Source organism: Lutra lutra, chromosome 15, assembly GCF_902655055.1.
Source record: "Lutra lutra chromosome 15, mLutLut1.2, whole genome shotgun sequence".
In the NCBI taxonomy this organism is placed as follows: Eukaryota; Metazoa; Chordata; class Mammalia; order Carnivora; family Mustelidae; genus Lutra; species Lutra lutra.
Genome location: NC_062292.1, coordinates 68,036,215 through 68,060,108, shown reverse-complemented (window position 1 = coordinate 68,060,108; position 23,894 = coordinate 68,036,215). Strand labels below are relative to the sequence as shown.

Sequence of the window (23,894 nt, the reverse complement as noted above, 5' to 3'; positions counted from 1 at the left end):
CACTGACAGACGAGCCCTTGGGAGGGAAAAAGAGTCTATTTCATCCCTTCCAGAGTGGCCAACCAGTCAGAAGGCCTCTCATTAGGCCCGAGTCCCATCCCGGGAAACAGGGCTCGAGGGGTGGGAAGGGATCGCCAAGGGACCCTCCCCACCTCTAGCAATCACCTTGTCGCTGGTCCCTCCCCGGAGGATGAAGGAAGCCACCCCTGGGGGTGGTCTCTGAGGTCCTGCAGGGAAGCCGGATGGAGAAGGGAGCAGCTGATCCTCCTTTCGACAGACTGACGAGGCAGGCCCGGAAGTGCACATCCCCCGTCCCAGTGAGCGGGCCTCAGTTGATAGGCTGGTATTCGGAGCACTGCTTGTGGCCCAGCAGCAGAAACAGGCCTCCTGCCAGCAACATGAGCCCCGGGGCCCCCAGGGCCACCGCCATGATGCCCAAGATGAGCGGGGACAAGCTGTCCATCGGAGGAGTGCCCATGCCCAGAAGCATTGACCTAGGGCAAATAGAGTGGGAAAGACAGGCCAGCAGGTTAGGTGGGAAGACTGGGAGGCCGGGCTTCCCCACGTCTACTCCCAGGGCCCCAGCCCCGCCCTGGCCCTCACCAGCTGAGGTAGCGTTCGTCCCAGTAGCCGGGGCCTGTGGAAGTCCCAAAGGTCAGATTGAAGGCACAGAAGTTGGTCTGGGACCCAAAGAAGGCTCGGACAATGGGGGACTGTGGGAGAGGGTACTCCGAGGTGGGGCGCAGTGGGGAAGCTTGACAGGGCAGGGCCGAATCCCGGCCCCTCTGCCTCTGGGAGAAAGCCACTGGCCGCCACTGCATGAAGCCGGATGCAGGGGACCCCCACAGCAGCTGGTCCAACTGGGGAGAACGAAAAACAACAGGATGAGGACGACACCCTGTGCCGACCCTTCCGGGCCTCCAGCTGTCACTAGCTGGCCTGGGGCCTGGGCCCACCTCCAGGACCGAAGGCCACCTGCACAGAGCCTCCATCTCTCCTCTGTAGAAAGGGGAGCTGGATCGGGAGCACCGGGCGCCTCCCAGCCCTGCCCTCTGCAAGCCTGTGCTCAGCTACCTCCCCAGACCTCCGCAGGCCACACTCATAGGCACAGTGACCAGCACCTAAAGCTGCTAAACTAGTTGCCGGTTGGTACGCGGTTACCGGCACCTCTGGCCCCGCGGGGTCCTCCTGCGGCCCCCACCCCGCTGGAGGCCTGACCTGGAAGACAGCAGGCGTGTACTCGTCATCGATGGAGCGCTGCTCTCGCACGGACGGGCAGTCGGGGCCCTGGCCCAGGGTGACTAGCTCCAGCCCAAACAGGGAATGGTTTCCCCGGGGAGCGGCCCCAACCAGGGACACCTCGAGCTGGCAGGTGTCCGCCGAATGCAGGAGGCGCGGGGCCTGGGCCGGCCGGCCGGAGCCAGAAAAGGCCTGCACCTGGAGTGGGGGAGGCACAGGAAGCGGGGGCCTGTGTCTGCAGGCCCTCCCCACCCTCACAAACCAGCTTTCCGGGTTCCTCTGAGTCCCCACACCTTACCCTGAAGGCCAGGCTGCCGTTGGCAAAAGCCCTGGTGGGGTCATGAATGGGGTGGCCTCGAAACGTGGCAGTCAGGGTGGCAGGGTCCAGAGAGTCGGTGATGTTGTCCCAGGAGAACTCAGCCAGGGAATACGGGGGATGCGGTTTTCCGGGAGGCTTGGTGGATGCCTCCGATGTGTTGGTGTCGTCAAATTCAAACAGCTGGTGGGCGGGGTGGCGAGGGAGGGGCTTGCTGTGTCCTGCTGTACCTGAACCACCCCCACCCACTCGCAGACCCCCACCCCCGGGGTCCCATTTTTGACAGTCTTCAGTGATCCCCCCAGGACCCCGATGAATTCTCTGCTCCTCCCCGTGGCTCTCCCCAGCCTCCTCACCCTGGTGAAGACAACAGCAGAAGAGAACCGGACGCTGTCCGTGGGGAGCACGGTGAGGCCCCCGTCCGGCTCCGGGGACAGCAGGCGGCTCCAGTTGACGGCCAGGGTGCTGTGGGGGGTGTCGGTGGCCACCAGCAGGGCTGCCGGGGGCCCCGTGCTGCTCCACACGTAGTGCAGCGTGGAGTTGGCGCCCACTGCCCGGATGTGGAGCAGGTTCTGGGGGGGGCCCTGCCAGTCCGGGATGACCTCCAGAGACACCTGGATCATGGGGTAGGGAAAAGGACACAGGTTGAAGCCGCTTGGGGGGATGGGGAGACGTAAGGGGCGCAGAGGTGGACAGAGCCCCGGACGCCCTGACCCTGGCGGGCAGATGAGGACGCAGGGCTGGGGGGTGAGAAAAAGGCCCACCTGGGTCCCTCCGGGCCATCAGGGCAAGACAGGGAGCCCCTGCCCTCCGCAACCCGCTCCCGTGGGCCCCATCGGCCCCCTGCGCCCCCTGCAGCCCGGGTGCCCTCCCGGACCAGCGCCTGCTGAAGCGCCCAGGGCTCTAGCCCTTCACCTGGCGGGTCTCGCCCCCCAGCAGGCCGAGCGGGGCTACAGACGCCAGCAGGCTCAGGAGGAGCGTGGGGCTGGGGGCACCGCGCCCCCAGCACCAGCGGGGCCCCTCGCCGCTGCACATGGGACCCCAACTTCAGTGGGCGGAAGAGACCCCAGAATCATGTGACACGCACACTCAGCTGACCTCCGCGCAGGGCGGGGCCTCGCACAGTCCTTAAAGGGGCCGCCTCCCTTAACCCCGATCCAGGCTCGGGAGAGAAGGTGAGCGGGAGGGTCGGGAAGGTGGGTGGCTCGTCATCCCCAGCGGGGCCCAGAGCGAGACACCCGGACCTCGCCTACCTGACCGCCACGCTGGCTGCCTGTAAGGGGCCACGATGTCGGGATTCAAGATCCCAGGGGATCCCGATAACGCTGCACTGTGGGGAAGGCGGAGAGGAATTGGACAGAACTCGGGCGGAGACGGGGTGCCCCCATGGGTCTGTCCATGACTGTGGAGCCCGCGCATGCCCTTCCTGTCCGCCTTGTAAGACATTCCAAATTAAGAGATGGGAACCCTGTATTTGTCAAAAGGAGTTTGTCTGACTGAATAAACCCCCTTTTTGTTGTTTTCGTGTTTTTCCTTAAAATTATGTTGACTAGGGGCACCTGGGTGGCTCAGTGGGTTGGGCCGCTGCCTTCGGCTCAGGTCATGATCCCAGGTCCTGGGTTCGGGCCCTGCATCGGGCTCTCTGCTCAGCGGGGATCCTGCTTCCTCCTCTCTCTCTGCCTGCCTCTCTGCCTGCTTGTGATCTCTCTCTGTCAGATAAATAAATAAAATCTTTAAAAAAAAATTATGTTGACTAATAATAAATGCACGTGACTCAGACTTCTTAAGGTAAGGGAGGGTGTCACCCTTCTTCCCTCCCGAGACCACCACTGTGGTGTTTGTGACTTGTCCTTCCCAAGGAGCACCAAGCAGGGGCACCCAGCAGGCTGCTGGGAGCGGGCGACTCTTGGTCTCGGGTCGCGAGTTCGAGCCCCACGCCGGGCGCAGAGCCTACTGAAGAAAGCAGAACAAGACCCGAGCTGTTCTGTGCGTGCCGCGTGCCACACATGTACACATACGTGTAATGCTATGAAACGGCGGCCAACCCGGGCCTGCCGTGTGCTCTCCCGCATGCGCCTGTCGCCTGCCCTCTGCTCCTGGCGCATTCTCCACTCGCGTGTCTCACCGCGGGGGCCTGTCCCCCAGAAACATCTACCCAGAGCCGAGGTGGTTTCCAGCAATCGGCTGTGGCAGGCTGTGGCATGAACACCCTATACCGACAGCATTTCATACGCATCTGAGTCCAAATACCGGAGCTACGGGGCTGATCCCACAGACGGTGTGTGAGGTTTCCCCCGGACAGGCCGTGTGGGAGGGCCTGACCCTCGCAGCCTCCACCCTCCTGCTTGTCCTGGCGAGGGAGGCCGGTCACTCCTCTGTAGTTACACCTTGGCCGGACTGTTTGTAGGCCCCACCTTCCTGACCGCCAAGTGCTAGTTCTTTAGAGTTACCTTCTGTACTGGAACCAACATCACCGCGTCCCCCACCGCCTCTGGTCTCTTTTTCACAATGTTCATTATTCTCCCCCACGCTGATATATTCTAAAATGTCAGGTTTTCTTCTGGTTTCACTTTTTTATATTGAAAACTTTCAGCTGCCTGGAAATAATTTTGGAAACTGGGAATGAAGTAGGGATCTAATTTTATTTTCCCCCAAATGGCTCCTCTGGGATGAACTCAAGTTTTCTCAAAAAACTCATTTTTGAGGGCGCCTGGGTGGCTCAGTTGGTTAAGCAACTGCCTTTGGCTCAGATCATGATCCCAGAGTCCCAGGATCGAGTCCCGCATCGGGCTCCCAGCTCCACGGGGAGTCTGCCACTCCCTCTGACCTTCTCCCCTCTCATGCTCGCTCTCAAATGGATAAATAAAATCTAAAAACAAAAAAACCACTCATTTTTGAGACAAGTGCTTGTATCGTCTGAGCTACCAAGACAGAGTAAAGTGGAAACTGAAGTCTTGCCTGAGTGGTCAGGAACTCAAGCCTCCCCACCACTCACAAAAATGCTGCTTTACAGGAGGAGAACGGGATGTGGCCGGTTCTAGGAGCCTGACAGCAGGGGGGCGGCACGCCCAGTCAGGGAGGTGGTGAAGCTGCGGTCACGTCACAGGCCCACAGGGTGGTGACGGAGGAAGCCTGCACTGCAGGGAGAGGCTGGGAACGCCGGAGGGGGGCTTGGGCAGGAGGAGCTCGCCTCCACGCCCGGCAGGGACAACTGAAGCCAGAATGGACGTCGGGGAAAATCGCAACGGGGAGCAAAGGGTCTTCATGAGCACCACTTCAAGACCCGGTCATCTACCTCGCCCCTAAGGTCCTAGAGCGCAGAAGGAAGGATGAATGAAACAGAGGCACGGCCCTCAGCACAGGAAGCGCGGGCTTGTTCCAGAGCCCCAGGGCAGGAGGAGGAGCAAGGGCTTCAGAAGGGGCTGAGCCAACGCTGGGCCCCGGATGCAAACAGACCAGGGGCCCCCTCGTGCCTCCTGCAGTGGGCACGGCTTGCTGAGAGCCAGACACGCTCGCCTGCCATCTCCAGCTTTGTGGCCCTTGACACGACTTTATCTGTGCCAGTCGGATGCCCCAATGTGAAAGGGGGATGTGACTGATCGGAGTCCCCGTGGAGACGGGGAGTACACACGCGGACTGGAGCGTGCTAGGCAGGAGGCACTGTGTGCTGTTCTACCAAGCACTCAGCCCAACACGACTAAGGCCTGCGGCCGGGGAGGAGGTAATGACTAACTGTATGAATCCTAAGGACAAAGGGGATGTGGAGGGCCCAGGAGCCAACACGAAGGACACTGAAGAAATCACAGGCTAGGGCGCCTGGTTGGCTCAGTGGGTTAAGCCGCTGCCTTCGGCTCAGGTCATGATCTCAGGGTCCTGGGATTGAGTCCCGCATCGGGCTCTCTGCTCAGCGGGGAGCCTGCTTCCCTCTCTCTCTCTGCCTGCCTCTCTGCCTACTTGTGATCTCTCTCTGTCAAATAAATAAATAAAATCTTTAAAAAAAAAAAAAAAAAAAAAAAAGAAATCACAGGCTAGCCCCACCTGGCCGCCAGCATCCCTGGCCATTATTTTCTTCTCTTGATAAGAACAAAGCATGAAACACAATTAAACCTTCCATGTCTGCCAGCAGGGAGGCAGAGGCCCTCCCGCTACTGGAGCGCCCCAGGACACGCCAGCAGGCCAGGGGACAGACAGCAGTCAGGAAGAAAAGCATTCCAGGCAAGACAGAAGGGATTCTGAAAGTTAAAGGGAACAACAGAAAAACCCCAGGTTCACGCTCTTTAGGGCAAATGCCTGAGCCCAAGCGCGCACTGGGTGTTGCTGTCTACACAACCCCGCGGGAACACCCAGGGGCTGGACAGGTTCCTCATGTTCTCTGGGTCCTGAACACAAGGCGGTGCTGCTTCCAGCTGGGAAGTCCGACCCCTTGAATTCCAAGAGTCTTCCCGTCCAGCATCTACTGGGAAGTCTGAAAAACACCTTCAAGGAGGCAGATACCTCCCTCCTTCCCGTCTCCCTTCCTCCCCAGCAAGGTCTTCTCCTCCCTCTTTACCAGGAGGCAAAGAGAGGACTCAAGATTGAAAAACACATAACCACTGTCTCAAATGACTTAGATTTAATCATCGGAAGCAAACTAAATTAAATGGAAAGCTTACAATAGAGAAGAATTACATGTCAGCGCCTTTTGCAAACTGAGCTGGGACAGAAAAGGGGCTGGGCTGCCCCTCAACCCGATCCCTTCCAAGCAAAGACATCCACAGTGTCCCTGGCAGTCTGGCTGAGGGAAGAGGGAGCCTCCGCCGGCTCTGCGCGTTGAGGTCTCGGTGCCTGCCACTCACTCCTGGCCAGCATCGGGAGCCCCGCCTTGCCGGCTCTGGTCATCCCCCTTCTTTTTGTGGCCTGAGACGATGTCATCAATCCGCAGCAGGAGAACTGCCGTCTAGGCAAAAACCACAGCCCCAAAGAGGTCAGCAGAGAATGGAAGAGAGCTTGTTTTCTTTAAAACCCAACACCTAGCTCCTCCCACGTAGTTAGCATTTGATCTGCCATCTGCCCGGACAGAGCCTGGCACGGAAAACGCAGCTCTCCCTCAGCAAGGGCCACATCTTGTAGGGTCACCTTGCTTTCTGCATGAGCTAGAGGTGAGTACAGAAAAGGATACCCTGCGAGACCTTCCGAGAACACTCTGTCTTCTAAGCCCGCCCTTCAAGATCGAGCCCAACACGCTGGTTTCCAGGGACGTGCCCGCCCGCAGCCCAGCGGCACTCGGGGGCCTCACCTCCACTGCCGTCTTGTACGTCTGCAGCTTCACGGCCAATGGCTCCCAGATGCCCAGTTCCTTCATGTCCACCAAGGTGCCTGTCTCACCATTTACACCCCATGTCTCACAATTCTCCTGGGTGTGCTTGGCCTGGAGTCGGAAGAAGTATCAACAGCTCAAGGGAAAACACCAGCAACAAGTGGGCAGGAACATCAGGTAATAAGGCAAAAATAGTGACACGAGACAAGGTGATGATAATGACTGCAAACACGTCGAGTGTTCGGAGAGACAGAGGGGACACCTGAAGGCACAAGCTGTCAGGAGAGCCAGATGCACAGATGTGAACCATCCCCCTAGGCCAAGCAGCTCTCCCCACCCCGTCAGGAGCAAAGCGTGGGAAGGAACTCACCCGAAGGGAGGTAAGCAGACGAATGGTGCTGGCCCCACAATTCTGGATAAGGGTACGAGGGATGACTTCTAAGGCCTGGGCAACAGCCCTGTATGGCCACTGTTCCACACCGGTCATGGCCTTGGACTTTTCTGTCAAGGCGTGGGCCACGGCCATTTCCGAGGCCCCACCCCCCGGAACCAGCTGGGGGTCCAGGAGGACATTGCGGCAGACTTGCATGGCATCCTGGAGGTTGCGTTCCACTTCCTTGGGAAAGCAAACGGATGACATGAAGCCCAAGGCTGGGGACTCAGGGACACAGGAGAGGCACTCGAGGGCTCCCTGACTGCCACGTCTGGTAAACCATCAAGGAGGGCAGCTGGAAAGGTCTCTAGAACCCTGTGGGGCAGAGCAGACGCCCTGCGCCTCGCAGAAGCACAGGGACTACAGGTGCGCGAGAGGGCAGGGCATGAAGTCAGGCCACACGGAGCAGCCTCCCCGCTCCCGGTTCCGTCCCATCCCAACGGCACTGTAGGCACTGCTTGTGCACCTTTGGGTAAGTTACCTAACCTGGGACAAAAGTGGTATTTGTAACATCAGCTTAAGAAATAAGGAAGCAGTGGTTACCGGGGAAATGGTGAGTCACTGCTAAAGGGTTATGTCTGGCAAGATGACAAGGTTCTGAAGATCTATGGCCCGAGAATGTAAATGTGTACAGAAAGAACTATACACTCAAAAATGGTTCAGATGGTAAATTTTATGTGTTTTTTTTTGTAATTAATAGGTTTTTTTTTAAAGATTTTATTTATTTATCTGACAGACAGAGATCACAAGTAGGCAGAGAGGCAGGCAGAGAGAGAGAGGAGGAAGCAGGCTCTCCACTGAGCAGAGAGCCCGATGCGGGACTCGATTCCAGGACCCTGAGATCATGACCCGAGCTGAAGGCAGAGGCTTAACCCACCGAGCCACCCAGGTGCCCCTAAGAAGTTTTTTTAAAAATTACATACCTATGTAATCTCTGTACCTAAGGCGGAGCTCGAACTCATGACCTCCAGATAGAGCTGCGTGTTTACCCAGTGAACCAACCAGGTGCTCCTAAAAAATTGTTTCAGGGCGCCTGGGTGGCTCCGTTGGATGAATGTCTGCCTTCGGCTCAGGTCATGATCCCAGGGTCCCGGGATCAAGTCCCGCATGGGGCTCCCTGCTCAGCGGGGGGCCAGCTCCCCCTCCCTCTGCTGCTGCTCCCCCTCCTTGTGTTCTTTGTGTCAAATAAAGTCTTTTTTTTTTTTTTTTTTTTTTTTTAAGATTTTATTTGACAGAGAGAGAAACACAGTGAGAGGGAACACAAGCAGGGGGAGCTGGAGAGAGAGCAGCAGCTTCTCCCTGAGCAGGGAGCCCGATGCGGGGTTTGACCCCAGGACCCTGGATCGTGACCCAAGCTGAAGGCAGACATATGACGACTAAGCCTACCCAGGTGCCCCAACTAAATAAGATCTTTTAAAAAATTATCATTCACTTAAAAAAGAAGATATTTGCGGCCACATATAAAAAATTAAATGTCTATGAATGGGCAACAGAAGGATTTTAGGTCTTGGGGGGCCCTCTCAAGAAATGGAACAACCCAGGGCGCCTGGGTGGCTCAGTGGGTTAAAGCCGCTGCCTTCGGCTCAGGTCATGATCTCAGGGTCCTGGGATCAAGCCCCGCTTCGGGCTCTCTGCTCAGTGGGGAACCTGCTTCCTCCCCTCTCTCTGCCTGCCTCTCTGCCTACTTGTGATCTGTCAAATAAATGAATAAAATCTTTAAAAAGAAAAAAAAAAGAAATGGCACGACCCAGTTCAGGTGCGCACGCCCCCAAGGCAGACTCACAGAGAGCAGCTCCTTGCTGGCCCCGCGCAGGAGAATGGTACAGGCCTTGGGGTCCTTGCAGTCAGTGATGAATGTGAAGTACTCGTCTCCAATTTTCTTGATTTCCAACACGCCTGCTCCTGTCCCAACATCTTCTTCTCTCAGCTCTTCCGGCCGGCTGACTATCCGGGCCCCGCAGGCTCTGTTGATTAGATTGGGGGGGAGGCATGTGACTTCGGGTGCTTTTACTCATCTTCCCAGCCCCTAAGGCCAGTGGCTGGGGGCAAGGCCGGAAGTGGATTGCTGGAAACACTGCTACGTAATGCGGGAGCTACTGGCTGCCCGGCGGTAAGATTCTCAAACACATGTAGGTGACGTGTCCTTGCACTGACAGGGCTTATAAACTGCAAATACACCCGGAACAACGGGACAACCAGATGCAGTTTAATCCGAGGATATTCTGTGGCTCCTCAGCACCGGACAAATGCGTTCTCGGGCGCATCTACTGTGTGTGCCACGTTATGGTCCTTTCCAGACGCGATGCATCCTGCACGGCCCGATGAGAGCTCCAGGCCAGTAACGGAGCTGCACTCAAGACAGCGTGAAGTCAAGAAGGGAGGAAAGTGAGTCCGTGAGTGCACGTCTGACTCCACTCCACGGAGCACAGAACTCACCTGCCCGTTTCCCCCACTCCCGGGACCACAGCCAGCCCCCTGTACCCGTGCGCGCTCAGAGCCATTTCAGAGCTGGCGGAAGTGTAAAACTGGACTTGGATCTGATACTTGACACTGGGGTAGACTCAGCTTTTTAAAATAAAAATTAGTATCAGAAACAAATGGTATGTGAACACAGAATCTGCAAACAGCGAAGTCAGTCGTAAGCTGCACGAACAGCAGCTGAAGATCCAGTCAGGGAATCCGACGGCTGTGCTCTAGGCCGAGCTACCGCAGACAGGCCGTGACAGACCCTGAGGCAGGGACCGCAGACGTCTAAGCTTGGGCGGGTCACTACTGGCCAGCAGCAGGCAGCTGCTGGTCCGGAGCCTTTCTGGAGACAGCACACAGCTAAGCCCAGGTTATGCCCATCGATACCCGATCTGGCTGTGTCCTACATTAAACCTTTTCAGGTAACAGGAACCATATTATAAGCTCCAAAAGGGAAACACACGGGAAGGAGGAATCTCGTCTTCATGTGGCCAACTCACCTGGCGATGCGGTTGTTGTCTGTCTTCCGGACTCTGCGGATGGCTGTGATGTTGGCCCGCATGAGGTAGTGCTGAGCTAAATCTGTAAACCCGAGAGCAAAGATGTCAAACTGGAAGCCGGAATCCTGGGTCCTGAACCGATGTCATCCCCAATGTACCCCCACACCATCGCATTTACATGTGGTCCATGCCAACGGGGGGGGGGGGGGGGGGGGGGGGGGGGGAGCAGCCACCCTCTTCTACTCACCAGGAGGGAAAGTGAATGGAGTCCTACCTGAGATGCCCTTCTCTGTGATGACCACATCAGGCTTCAGACGGATGATGTCCTCACAGAGCTGCTGGATGTACTCCTCCTCCATCTGCAGGATCCGCGTGAAGTCCTCCTCTCTTGTGATCTCGATGTCCGTCTGCGTGGTGGAGAAAGCCACAGACTTACAGGTCCGCGAGAGGCCTGCGGGCCGGGAGCCCACCCCTCAGGAGCCAGTACAGCCCCAGCCCTGCAGCCAAATGCCTTCATTTTTTTTAATTAACATGTAAAGTCTTATTGGTTTCAGGGGTGCGGTTCCGTGTTAACGCCCTCGTTTAACATTCCACATTAAGTGGAAGGCAAAGGCAAAGGCAATCAGGGGAGTTTGTGGCCTGAGGTCCTGGACCCTCCGAGCAATGTTCCCTCCGGTCGTCAGTGTGCATAGTATCTGGGTCTTAATTCTTCCCACCAACAAAATACACCTTCCTCCCAATGACTGTGTTAACGAGCCTGTTACTTAGTTCTGACCACACGTAGTAAAGCCTGGTGAACCTCCTCCCTCTGAAAATCCCCTGGCGTTCCCGAGCTGAGTCACCCCTGACCCGTGTTCTACTCGTGTCAGGAGAGGCGGCATGGCGGGATGGAACTGGAGCTGACAGAGCTGCCTTCAAACCCTGACCTGGCCAGTACGGTTGTGTTCAATTAATCTACCTTCTCTGAGCTTTGAATCCCTCAGCTGTGCAGGGAAATCAGTACGAACACTGGGAAAGCATCCCCGCGCGAAGCAGAAGCTACGCACGCAGGTTGCGGATGCAGCAGGCAGGGTAACAAACACGCCTTTACTTCCTGTCCCTATGCGCAGTCGGAGTCCTCCACCAGCTGCGAGGGAGCGGGCCAGGAGCCTCACCTGGCTTTCTCCCTTCTTGTACTCCAGAGAGGAATCCAGCAGCACGATGCGTGGGTTCTTGATGTAGCGCCGCATTCGGGGGTGGGTCACGTCTTTGTTAATCATGACTCCCCGCAGGACACACGAGTCTTCGATGATGCCCCCGGGTATCTGAGCAAAAGACCCACTTTTCATCCACAACCAAGAGCAGCCAATTCTCAACTCCCTTCCCAGACACTCGGCTTTCCCGAATGAGCACTACTGCAGGTTTCTGACGTAGCTTTTTCCCTGAACGTCAAAGCAGAGTTGTAATCACACTTCTCCCTCCAGAAGGCACACCAATCATGGCCCCGGACCCCGATCTGAAGGTCAGCGGAGACTGAGAAATTCAGTGACTCACAAAGATTCTCTCCTACTTCCGGGAAGATCCCCACAGATGTTTTGGGCTTGGGGCTCCACCTACAGGCCCACGGCTATTAATGCACTTTTGGTCCTTCAAGGAGCAGAGCTGGGGAGCGCTTTCTGGGGCCTGGGTCACAGCCTCACCAAGAGGCCCAGAAGCCCTCCTCCAGCCCCCGAAAGCCTTGTGCAGGAAGAGCACTGAAAGCAGCAGAACGATTCTGGGACCACCTCCTGGGTGCCTTCTTTCTCAAGCTGCAGTTTTCTGGGCAGCAAATGTTCTAATTCTAAAACCACGACCCTCGGTCATCTCAAGTGAGGCGACGCGCACTCGGAAGCAGTGCGTCCTGCAAGCGCGGAGGACGAGCTCACCTTCTCCACCCGGGCGTATTTCTTGATGTCGATCTCCTTGCGACCATTCTCCTCAAACTGCACCGTCCGCACGGCGTCGAGGGCAATGCCGCAGGCCAGCGAGGCCCACCGGCTGACGGCTTTGGTGGCCACGGAGCTGCTAATGACGTTGAGCATCACGTCTCGGTCACTGGTGTCCACGGGGGCGCTGGAGGAAGAGGCAGGCAGTGCGCTCAGCGGACAGCTCGGACGTTCGAGGAAGTCCCCCGTCTACAGCCTGGGGACCGGGGGACCCACGGGCAGAACTGTCCCTCCCCCTGCCTTTCGACAAGACTGCAGCTAAGCCGGCCCCGGAAACGACCTCAAACCCAAGCAATCTCTCCTCATGCCTGACGACCCTCCAGACTTAAGAGTTTACAGAAACATGATCTGTTCTTTACCTTCTGCTTCAACCAGATAAACTCAACTTTTGTAACTCGAGTCAAGACACATTTGCCTCTGACACCTCATCCCACCGCTAGTAAATGCCGAGAGCTCGTCCCGGTGACCCCCTGGGCCTGCACCATCCTCAAGCAGCTGATTCCGCACTGAACCGCGCGGCGCGCTTGCGCGGTCTCTCCTGACAGCAGCACACACCTGCATGTGGTAAGACTTCGTGCAGCCATAAAACTGAAGTTACAAGACCCTGGACACCACCTAATCCAAATTTTCATTGACAGTGTAAGGCATATGATGTGCTATCATTACGTCGCTGTTGAATTATGGATTTTTCTTTTAAAGATTTTATGTATTTGACAGAGAGATCACAAGCAGGCAGAGAGGCAGGCGGGAGAGAGAGGAGGAAGCAGGCTTCCCACCGAGCAGAGAACCCGATGTGGGGCTCGATCCCAGGACCCTGGGATCATGACCTGAGCTGAAGGCAGAGGCTTTAACCCACTGAGCCACCCAGGTGCCCCTGGATTTTTTTTTTTTTTAATATTTATTTGAGACAGAGAGCATGACCTGGGGGAGGGGCAAAGGAAGAGGCAGACTCTCTGCTGAGGAAGGAACCCGATGTAGGACTTGATCCCAGGACCCTGGGATCATAGCCTGAGCTGAAGGAAGATGCTCTGCCGACCGAGCCCCCCAGGCGCCCCAAGAATTATGGATTTTAGAGAAGAAACAACAGCTCCACAACGGCTCCACAAGCGGCAAAGACATTCAGACAATTATTGTCTGATAAGAAGAACTATCAATTCAACTCCGCAAACTCAATAAATCCTTTGGTTACCTCTACGTTCTTACAGCTTACTTCATAAAGTAATTTTAGGCAAACACCACATTCCTTAAAAGTGCTAGACAGACTTTAACATACACTCTGTTTCTTAGCAGGCACTATAATACACAGCTCGCCAAGTTACTTGAGGCTTATGTACCAAACACCCAACCACGTCAGAGTACATCATTATAGGTTTTACACAGAATTTTTAAACCAAAGACATTCTGCATTATGTCACGACCTAACATCCTCTGATTTAGAAGTCCTGCCTTTCCACACTCCTATCGTTACCCAATTAGTAAGCAGCAGACGAAGAGCAAGTTCTTCGATTCCAAGATGGGACTCGAACAGAAGTTTCAGTCCCACTCCTTCAGACTTTAATGGAAAACTGCTGGCTACCACCCTCCTCAGCATTTTACTAGAGAATTAACTGCGTGAGTCATAATCCTACGTGACGGTAGGACACTTTAGTATTAAATCCTGAATAGTTAGTTATCCAACTCTTCAACTAATTCCCCCCACTGGCATCTAAGCTTTGAGAAGGTAGGTCTGTTTTGCTACGCATTTTCCATGGCAGCCCCTAACAGGGGAACAAGCAAACCACATGTAACCCAAAGACATTCGGGAGAACTGAACCCAACTCCCTTTTGTCTGCTTTGGGTCTTCTGTCATTGTCCTTTGTCCTTCTGCTCTCCTCCTCTCTCTTCCTCGCATACAGGATGACAATGTAAAGCCCTGGTGATGCGCCTTCCTTCACCGCCACAGAACACCTCCGTCTTCCAGGCCCCCACGGCTGACAGGAGGTCCCAGATCTCAATACCTGATCTTCTTAAGGGTGCTGATCATGTCATCCAGGGCCTTGCGGTACGCACTGATCACCACCGTCGGGTGCATCTGCTGCTCCAGGAAGTGCTCGGCCACAGACAGCATCTCCCCCGCTGAAAAGAGACACACAAGCCACAGTGTTTGTTTTAAAGTACCGAGATTTCTTTTTTTTTTTTTTTTTTTTTTTTTTTTTAAAGATTTTATTTATTTATTTGTCAGAGAGAGAGAGGGAGAGAGAGCGAGCACAGGCAGACAGAATGGCAGACAGAGGCAGAGGAAGAAGCAGGCTCCCTGACGAGCAAGGAGCCCGATGCGGGACTCGATCCCAGGATGCTGGGATCATGACCTGAGCCGAAGGCAGCTGCTTAACCAACTGAGCCACCCAGGCGTCCCTAAAGTACCGAGATTTCAAGGCAACTTCATGAGACTTCTAAAAATACCTTATCATTTTCCCTAAAATAGATGGTCCCAAAACCTACGCCAATGGTCTGCTAATAAAATTTTTTTGTAATCCAAATTTTACACTTTATACAAGGCAATCCATGAAGAAAATACCCTCACCAGACATGCTTTAAGTGATCAAAGACTGAACAGTTTATTCACTTGATCTTTCAAGATCAGCATTTGTCACCAGTTTTCTAAGCAAAAGGAGACATTTCCCCCCCGCAAAGACTCTAGAAGGAAAAACACATAAAGGAAAACGGACTTGTTTATGATTATCTCAACACCTAGGAGGCAGAGAAACTGTTTATACTAAAAACAAAAATACACATAAAAACCTTATACCTGGAAGCATAACCACAAAAATTTACAAAATTTACTCTCTGAGATTATTTGTGAAACATCCTCTTACTAAAAAAATTTGCCTTTACTTTCTAACACACACAAATAGATATACAGATGCACATACACACACAAGCCTGTTTCTTAATAAAAAAGTTTGGAGAGACAAATATACTTTTTGTAACAATTTAAAAAAAAAAAAGATCTTTTGTACAAATTGCTTGTACCACCTGTCCACTAACACTGATTGTTAAAATGTACACAAATGAGAAAAAAATGTACACAAATGTGTCAAGGTTCACAAGTGGACTCTTTGAGGGGCGCCTGGGGGGGCTCAGTCCTTAAGCATCTGCCTGCGGCTCAGGTCATGATCCCAGGGTCCTGGGATCGAACCCTGTATCCGGCTCCCTGCTCAGCGGGAAGCCTGCTTCTCCCTCTCCCGCTTCCCCTGCTTGTGTTCCGTCTCTCGCTGTGTCTCTGTCAACTAAATAAATAAAATCTTAAAAACAAAAACAAATGTACTTTGGCATGTGCTTGAATGTTTGAATTCAGTACCTTACACCAATTCCTAAGTGACCAAAATACCCGTTAAAATAATCAAGCAATTATTTTTTACAGACTTTATTCAGTTTGAGAGCGCACACACACGCATGTGCACATGTGGCAGGAGGGGCAGAAAGGGAGGAGGGGACAAGCAGACTCTGCACTGAGTGTGGAGCCTAATGCGGGGCTCGATCCCACGACCCTGAGCCATAACCAAAAGTCAGACACTTAACTGACTGAGCCACCCAGATGCGTCCAGAAATACTCAAGCATTTTAAAATATGCTCGAATAAGTTCACTTAGAAAAGGGTATGGCCTGTTAGAGAACAGTGAGAATAACTTCGAAGAAGAATGACTCTAGGAACAGCAGGGTTTTCTTTATCAGAGCTGCCTAGACTCGCGGATACTTAACGCCCTAATCTCTCCAGAGATTTAACGAGGTTATTAGCGGGAAATTCTGCATGGTGATTACTGCTCATCTGCAGCCACGAAACAGTGAGAAAGCATATGAAGTCGGTCTTCCCTCTTGCATCCTCCGAATTTTCCTTCCCAGCACAGAACTAGCCACACCTAATTTTCACTCCTCAGAGAATTGGGTCTGAACAAATGCTTAGTGGGCACCTGGGTGGCTCTCCAGGTTAAGCACCGACCCTGGGTTTCGACTCAGGTCATCTCAGGGCCAGAGGACGGAGCCCTGGATCCGGCTCCGATCAGCAGGGGGTCTGCTGGAGCCCCCCCCCCCCCCCCGCTCCCTCCCCAACCCCAGCTCACGCTTCCTCAAAAAATAACCAAGTGCTTAGTTGGTGGTGACGGCACTACATCTCCACCCAACTCTGTACTTCCTAAAAATAACTGAAAACATCACTTTAAAAGTTCATACAATAATTCTGTTATACGCACTCTACTTCCAGGCATGTGGGCCAACATTATAAACTGACATCTGTTTAAAAGAGTTTTCATTTCCTTAAAATGAAACAAGATGGGATCGGGAGGGAGACAAACCATAAGAGACTCTTAATCTCACAAAACAAACTGAGGGTTGCTTGGGGGGGGGGGATTGGGGAGGGAGGGGAATTGGGAGGGGGGTGGGGTTATGGACATTGGGGAGGGTATGTGCTATGGTGAGTGCTGTGAAGTGTGTAAGCCTGACGATTCAGACCTGTACCCCTGGGACTAATAATACGTTATATGTTAATTCAAAAAAGAAAAAAGAGTTCTCATTTCCTCAACAATGTATTACTGAAATCAGATTTTTAAAAATGCCTTGATTATAAACGTTTCTCCATCGAATTAAAACACACAGAGAAATAAAGGCAACGTCAAATTTTCAGAAGTGATCCTTTATGATCCTACAGAAAATGGAAAGATCAGTTATTAAAATATGTATGGTCAAGACTCATTGTCAACATTCGTCAACCTCACAACTGGCTAAAATGTCATTTGTAGGGGCGCCCGGATGGCTCAGTTGCTAAGCATCTGCCTTCAGCTCAGGTCATGATCCCAGGGTCCTGGGATCGAGCCCTGCATCGGGCTCCTTGCTCAGCGGGAAGCCTGCTTCTCCCTCTCCTACTCCTCCTGCTTGTGTTTCCTCTCTCACTGTCTCTGCCAAATAAATAAATACAATATATATGTATTTTTTAAGATTTTATTTACTTATTTGACAAACAGAGATCACAAGCAGGCAGAGAGGCAGGCAGAGAGAGAGAAAGGAAGAAGCAGGCTCCCCACAGAGCAGAGAGCCCGATGTGGGGCTCGATCCCAGGACCCCGGGATCATGACCTGAGCCGAAGGCAGCGGCTTAACCCACTGAGCCACTCAGGCGCCCACAGGTTCACATTTTTGTGCATTTTGGTGACTTCACTGTTCCAACTGGCCCAAGCGTAGCACTACAGTCCAGCCCAGCCTTCCTAAGTGCAAGAAAAGCGTGACGTGCCTCACAGAGAAAACAACACATTACAGAAGCCTCGTTCAGGAGTGGGTTACGGTGCTACTGGCTGTGAGTTCAATGAATCAGCAACATATATTACATAATGTGCCCTTATTTTTATTTAAAAATTTATTTATTGTCGAGTGCCTGGGTGGCTCAGTCATTTGAGCATCTGCTTTCAGCTTGGGTCATGATCCCTGGGTCCTGGGATCAAGTCCTGCGTTTTGTTTTGTTTTTTAAAGATTTCATTTATTTATTTGACAGACAGAGATCACAAGCAGGCAGAGAGGCAGGCAGAGACAGAGGAGGAAGCAGGCTCCCCGCTGAGCAGAGAGCCCGATGCGGGGCTCGATCCCAGGACCCTGAGATCATGACCTGAGCCGAAGGCAGAGGCTTAACCCACTGAGCCACCCAGGCACCCCGGGCTCCCTGTTTGGTGGGAACTCGGCTTCTCCCTCTATCCTTCCCCCCACTCATGATCCCTTGCTCTCTCAAATAAATAAAACCTTTAAAAAATAAATAAAAATGTATTTATTTGAGAAAGAGAGAGACCGCGTGTGCACGCCTCTGTGCAAGCAGGGGGAGGGGGAGGAGGCGAGAGAAACTCTCAAGCAGACTCTGCTCAGCACGGAGCGCGACGCCAGGTTTGACCTCAGGACCCATGAGATCATGACCTAAGCTGAAACCAAGAGTCTGACACTTAACTGACTGAGCCACACAGGAGCCCCCACAGTGTGTCTTTAAAAAAAAAAAACCAAGAGGCACCTGGGTGCTCACTGGGTTAAGTCTCTGCCTTCGGCTCACGTCATGATCTCAGGGTCCTGGGATCAAGCCCCGCATTGGGCTCTCCGCTGGGCAAGGAACCTGCAACGCACCATCCCCCCCCCCCGCCCCCGCCCCACCTGCCTCTCTGCCTGCTTGTGATCTCTTTCTCTCTGCAAAGTAAGTAAATAAAATCTTAAAAAAAAAAAAAAAAGAAACAAAACAAAAAACAAACTGAGGGGCGCTGGCCAGCTCACTTGGAAAAGCGTCAACTCTTGATCTTACGGTTATGAGTTCAAACCCCATGCTGGGAGTAGAGATTACTTATTTGGTTGGTTGTTTATTCTATTTATAATTCTATTTATCTGTCAGAGAGAGAGCACTGGCTGACGCGGGAGCACGGGCAGGGGGAGCGGCAGGTAGAGGGAGAAGCAGGCTCCCCTTTGAGCAAGGAGCCTAATGCAGGACTTGATCCCAAGACCCTGAGATCATGATCCTAGACAAAGGCAAACGCTTAACCAACTGAGCCACCCCAGTGAACTGGGAGATTACTTTGAAAAATAAGTAGGGGAGGCCGGGCGGCTCAGTCAGTTAACCACCTGCTTTTGGCTCAGGTCCTAATCCCAAGGTCCTAGGATTGCGGGATTAGCAGGCTTCCTGCTCAGCGCGGAGGCTGTTCTACCTCTCCTCGATCATTCTCTCTCTCCCAAATAAAACGTTTCTAAAAAATTAAAAAGAAATAGAAATAAATAAAACAAACCAAAAAACCCACCTCACATTAAATAAAGTATAAGGGCACCTGATTCTTGGTTTCAGCTGTCATGATCTCATGGTCGTGGGATCAAGCACCCTATCAGGCTCCAGGCTCCCATCTCTGCGGGAACTCTGCTTGGGTTTCTCTCCCTCTGCCCTTACCCTCTCCCCTGCTCCCCACCCCCCCAAACAAATACAATAAGGTGTGTATGTATTACAGAGTGTGTGAAGAGGCTCAAAGGAACCTGACACGTATCTACTCCAGGACAGACGGTTCAGTGTTTGCTAACTCAGCGTCTGTGGTGACTTTCTAGAATGCAACTTACCATGAATGACAAGAACCCACTGTATTTTGTTCAACTAGTTTTTAGTTCATCCTACACTGTGATGAATGGTTTATGCTCACTTGGAGAAAATACACAAAAAATTACCAATAAATTATTTAAATATTTGTAATTAGCAGACTGGTAATAATTTCCTTCTTAAAACAGGACACAGGTGTTATTTCTGAAAAAATCTTCATGTTTTGATCACCTGGGTGGCTCAGTAGGTAAAGTGTCTACCCTCAGCTCAGGTCATGGGGATCAAGTCCTACGTGGGCCCCTTCTCCCTGTACCCCTCCCCACTGCTTGTGATCTCTTTGTCTCTCTCTCAGATAAACATATATATCTTTAAAGATTTTATTTATTTACCTGACAAAGAGAGGGAGGGAGGGAGAGAGAACACACATGCACGAGCAAGAGTGAAAGAGAAGCAGGCCCCCCGCTGAGCAGGGAGCCCGATGTCGAGTTCGATTGCTGGACCCCAAGATCATGACCTGAGCCAAAGGCAGATGTTTAATGACTGAGCTACCCAGGCAGGTGCTCCAAATAAATAAAATCTTAAAAAAAAAAAAAAAAAAAAAAAAAAGGAAAAAACCTTATGTTTCAATCGAGCTTCCCTTATCAGCACTGCTGTCCTCCTCTTACCGAGAATAATTACTGATGTGGTCCCGTCTCCAACCTCTTCATCCTGCGTCCGGCTAATTTCAATCATGGATTTGGCTGCTGGATGCTGGACTTGGATCTGAGAAGGAAAACGCAGATTGCCACGGAATCAGCACTACTGAGAGAACTCGGAACCCACTCTACTGGGTCCTGACTCTTGAGCTGTTATATTCTCTCCCTTACCCAGTACCGTTTTACCACAGCTTAAATGATTTTAAGGGGTCTCCAAAATATCTAAGTGAATCCTCTCTCCAAGTCCCCCTCTTTTTAGGGAAAAATGCATCCCAAGTCAACTACTCAAGTTTCTCAAAGACAGAAGAGCCTCTTTCATAGCTTACTTCCCAGGAGCCCCGCTGTTGCGGCTGAACTGTGTTTTCCAAAATGACAGCTGAAGTCCTACCCTCTGGAAACTGTGAATGGGAATGTTACTGAAACACGGTCTTTGCAGTTATAATCAAGATCTACAAATTAGATCATGCATGATATTATGATAGACCCTATATCCAACCACTGTTGTCCTTATAACAGAGCCACAACAGGAGAATGGCCTATAATAACTGAGAAGACAGAGGGTGCCTGGGTGGCTCAGTGGGTTAAGACTCTGCCTTCCGCTCAGGTCATGATCTCAGGGCCCTGGGATGGAGCCCCACACGTCAGGCTTTCTGCTCAGCGGGGAGCCTGCTTCTCCCTCTCCCTCTGCCCCTCCACCGGTTTGTGCCTGCTGTCAAATAAATAAAAATCTTAAAAGAAAAGAAAAAGGAGACTGAGTCCACAGGCCAAGGAATGTCACAGACTGCGGTCAACCGTCAGATGCTGGTAGCACCAAAGACAGATTCTTTTCTCGAGCTTTCGGAAGGAGGAGGGCCCCGCTGACACCTTGATTTTGCACTTCTAGCCTCCACTCTATGAGAAAATAAATTTCTGTTTAAAGCCACAGCAGTCCTAAGAAACTAACCATCATGTATACGTAATTTTACGGACCCTTTATAAAATTGTTAGAAAGCAAAACGTTCCAACTTTAGTATGTGTGCTGCCGAAGTGGACACTGGAAAGCGAAACGAAAAGTCACACCTCTCGAAGAATGGCGTTGCCGTCATTGGTCATCACAATGCCTCCCATTGGGTCCAAAAGCATCTAGGACAAAAGTAAGTCATACCTAAGTTACACCTGTTCCAGATAACAGACAGGAAAAATCTGAAGTCAGAAGGTTCAGGAAGGGACAGGCCTACCTTCATCATGGACTTGGGTCCCAAGCATGTGCGGATGATATCTGCGATGGTCTATCAGAAAGAAAATGACAGACAAGTACCACCGGTCAGAAGGCCCGTGAGTGTGTGTGTTAGAAGGCACGTTCGGTACAGGACGTCACATGCCCAGGGGCTGCGATTTCTCCCCCGGGAGCGATTTCAGGGTGGACGCAGAAAGAATTTTTCACAGGAAAAGGGGACGTGGCTTCCGGAGCTTCAGGTTCCCGTAACTCAGGTAACTGTGGGTCCACGTGTTAGCATTTCTTCCCACGACAGGGGCCTCCACACCCCGCTAAATCAGCTCCGGGACGGTGTCACTCTTTCGTCCAGAAGCATGTGCTGAGTACCCCGCCAGGATCTACAGTGGGCACTAGGAATGCTAACGGGAAGACAGTCCTTCCCCTCAAGTAACTCGTGGGGAATGGCAGACAGACACGAGCAGGTTACAAAACAATATACATTAACAGAATTATGCCCAGCTATTAGGCCTAACTCATTGTGGGAGGGTATCCTTCTACCTACCACCATAAGAGAAATGGCCTGAAAGGGCATTTTCTTCTGCCTAATTGCAAATGAATACAAAAGTACCAGGGCAGGCAGCTGGAGGCAAACTAATCAACTTTAAACTACTTAAAAGACACACTACCTTAGCGGCATTGATGTTTCCAGATTGAACTTTTCTTCCAGATTCACGCTTTGTGTTCTGGCCTAAAACAGATAAAATAAAATGCAACAGACCAGGATTCACCCACGGTATACAAACTCTCATTCCCTGACCTTTGAAAGTAAAACACACACAGGTTTTACGATGTCACAAGGATCAACCGTCATCGAACCGTACCCTTCAAATACGTGCAAGTTATTGTGTCGACGTACCTTACAAAACCGTTAAAAAAGCAAGTATACGTACTTGTGGCTACTTCTTTATGTCAAGCCCTGGCGTACAACCAATCCCTAACACCTCAACATTGGAACCCTGGTCATCGCCTTCCCACGAGCCAGACATTCACGTATTTACAGCAGATTCATAACCTGAGGTCCACGAATGGGCCCTAGTGGAATGATGAACTCCTGGGTGTTAGCAGAAAATGGGGAGATATTGTGTTCTTGTCTGGGAAGGGGCTCTAGAGCGATCAGATTCTCAAAGGACCGGTGACCTAAAAAAAGCATCAATCACTGCTTTATGTAAAAAGGGAAAGAGTTTGGGGGTTCCGATCTTCCTACTTGGGCAGAGGGAATCACACTGGCAGTCCCAGCGTAATCACTGACGTGGCCCCACGGTGTGCTGTGCAGTGAGAATATGCTCTGAGAGGGGCTCGGTTACAAGATACACTCGCTCCACACCTGCATATAATAGGAGTGTCTCAGGGACCCCTACCGTCAGCCAGAGCTAAGCACATATCCTGACGGGGCCTACTCGGTTCTAGCCACTAGTGCCTGGGATAAACGCAGGCCTGAAAAAGGCTTCACCATGCACCACTCACCCCTGGGCCCTCCGAATGGACACAAGCCCATGGCTCCAACCAAACCAACATAATGCTGATCTCCCTCCTCTCTCAAATTACACACTCCCTACAAGGTAAATGGGTAAAATTTTCACCCAGTCCCATCAAATCTACACGCTCAGAACCCTCAGAATTTGGATTCCCGTTTCAGGCCGCGGTGACTAAAATCCTGCCTGGACTGTCTGGCAGACTCATCAGAGGGAACGCGGCTTTGCCCCAGTTAGGTGAATCTTTTTTTTCTGAAAACAGTTATTTCCTAGGTACATGGAAAACGGAGAAAATCGAGTTATTGCATTTTGTATACCGAAAACCGTAAGGGAGGGACAAGAGCTTGTAGCTGGGGTACAGAAGTTACCCGAAAAATGGGAACGGCCCAAGGGAAGACAATGGAGGTGGCCCTCCTCAGAAAGGAATTCAGGAAAACTCCGCAGGAAGATCGCAGCGCAGAGGAGCACGAATTACACCCAAGCCGGACCCCCGCAGCGCGTCGCTGGAGGGTGACCCCGGGGGGCTGTCACTGAGACTGACCGCGGGTACCAGTGGCTGTGCGCAGACCCCCTTTTCGGCAGCTCACTCCCGTCACCTAATCCCCCCATCCCACGAGGACAGGCTGCTAAGCCCCCACTAAGGACCGCACGCTCGAGCCAGGCGATCCGGCGGGGCCCCGCGGCCACGGACCCACCGGCCACGGCGCCGAGGCCAGGCCAGGCCAGATCCCACTCCCCAGCCCCTCACCGAAAACCACGCGAGCAGGGGTGCGGCGGCGCGGAGAGCGCGAGTGCCCGCAGCCCGGCGGCTCGGCCAGGGGCAGGGAGACAAGGGACCCGGCTCGGGGCACTCGGGGGAGCGGCAGAGGAGGCTTCCGAGGCGCACCGCGACGGGAAGTCTGCGCGGCCGGACCCGGGCGGGACCGGGCTGGGGCCCCACGGCGAAGTGCGGAGGGAAGGGGCGGAAAGGGGGTCCCTGCCCCGGCTTCCCCCCAACTCACTGAGCACGAGCACCGGACGATGGCCCATCATGGCGGCGCGATGCAGAGCCCGGTACCCAGAGCTGGGGCAACCGGCAGAACCTTCTGGAGAGAGAGAAGCAGAGAGAAGCCCAGAAAACGCTGCCTCCTCAAGGCTCACACCTTAACCCGCTACCCTCCGGGTCGCTGCCAATCACCGCAGCCA

The 23,894-nt window shown here is 52.9% G+C and overlaps 2 protein-coding genes across 3 annotated transcripts; both read right to left on the bottom strand.

Moving 5' to 3' along the window:
• Nucleotides 1–15: 15 nt before the first annotated feature.
• Nucleotides 16–2,637, bottom strand: GLMP (glycosylated lysosomal membrane protein). Of its 2 annotated transcripts, XM_047704669.1 has the most exons (6): nucleotides 2,471–2,635; nucleotides 1,912–2,169; nucleotides 1,538–1,738; nucleotides 1,219–1,437; nucleotides 604–860; nucleotides 16–494 (listed from the first exon to the last, which is right to left on the bottom strand). In XM_047704669.1, exons 1-6 carry the CDS (start codon nucleotides 2,588–2,590, stop codon nucleotides 329–331), a joined length of 1,221 nt encoding a protein of 406 aa, XP_047560625.1. In that variant the 5' UTR covers nucleotides 2,591–2,635; the 3' UTR covers nucleotides 16–328. The 2 variants fall into 2 exon arrangements, with proteins under 2 accessions (XP_047560625.1, XP_047560626.1); XM_047704670.1 differs by lacking the exon at nucleotides 604–860 and having other exon boundaries at nucleotides 2,471–2,637.
• Nucleotides 2,638–6,152: 3,515 nt separating this feature from the next.
• CCT3 (chaperonin containing TCP1 subunit 3) lies at nucleotides 6,153–23,876 on the bottom strand. Its single transcript, XM_047704617.1, has 14 exons — nucleotides 23,711–23,876; nucleotides 21,864–21,925; nucleotides 21,200–21,250; nucleotides 21,042–21,104; nucleotides 19,953–20,049; nucleotides 14,212–14,329; nucleotides 12,155–12,341; nucleotides 11,405–11,554; nucleotides 10,525–10,657; nucleotides 10,251–10,332; nucleotides 9,068–9,248; nucleotides 7,222–7,467; nucleotides 6,831–6,962; nucleotides 6,153–6,491 (listed from the first exon to the last, which is right to left on the bottom strand). The coding sequence occupies exons 1-14, from the start codon at nucleotides 23,739–23,741 to the stop codon at nucleotides 6,387–6,389; spliced, it is 1,638 nt and encodes a 545-aa protein (XP_047560573.1). The 5' UTR covers nucleotides 23,742–23,876; the 3' UTR covers nucleotides 6,153–6,386.
• Between the last annotated feature and the right edge of the window lie 18 nt (nucleotides 23,877–23,894).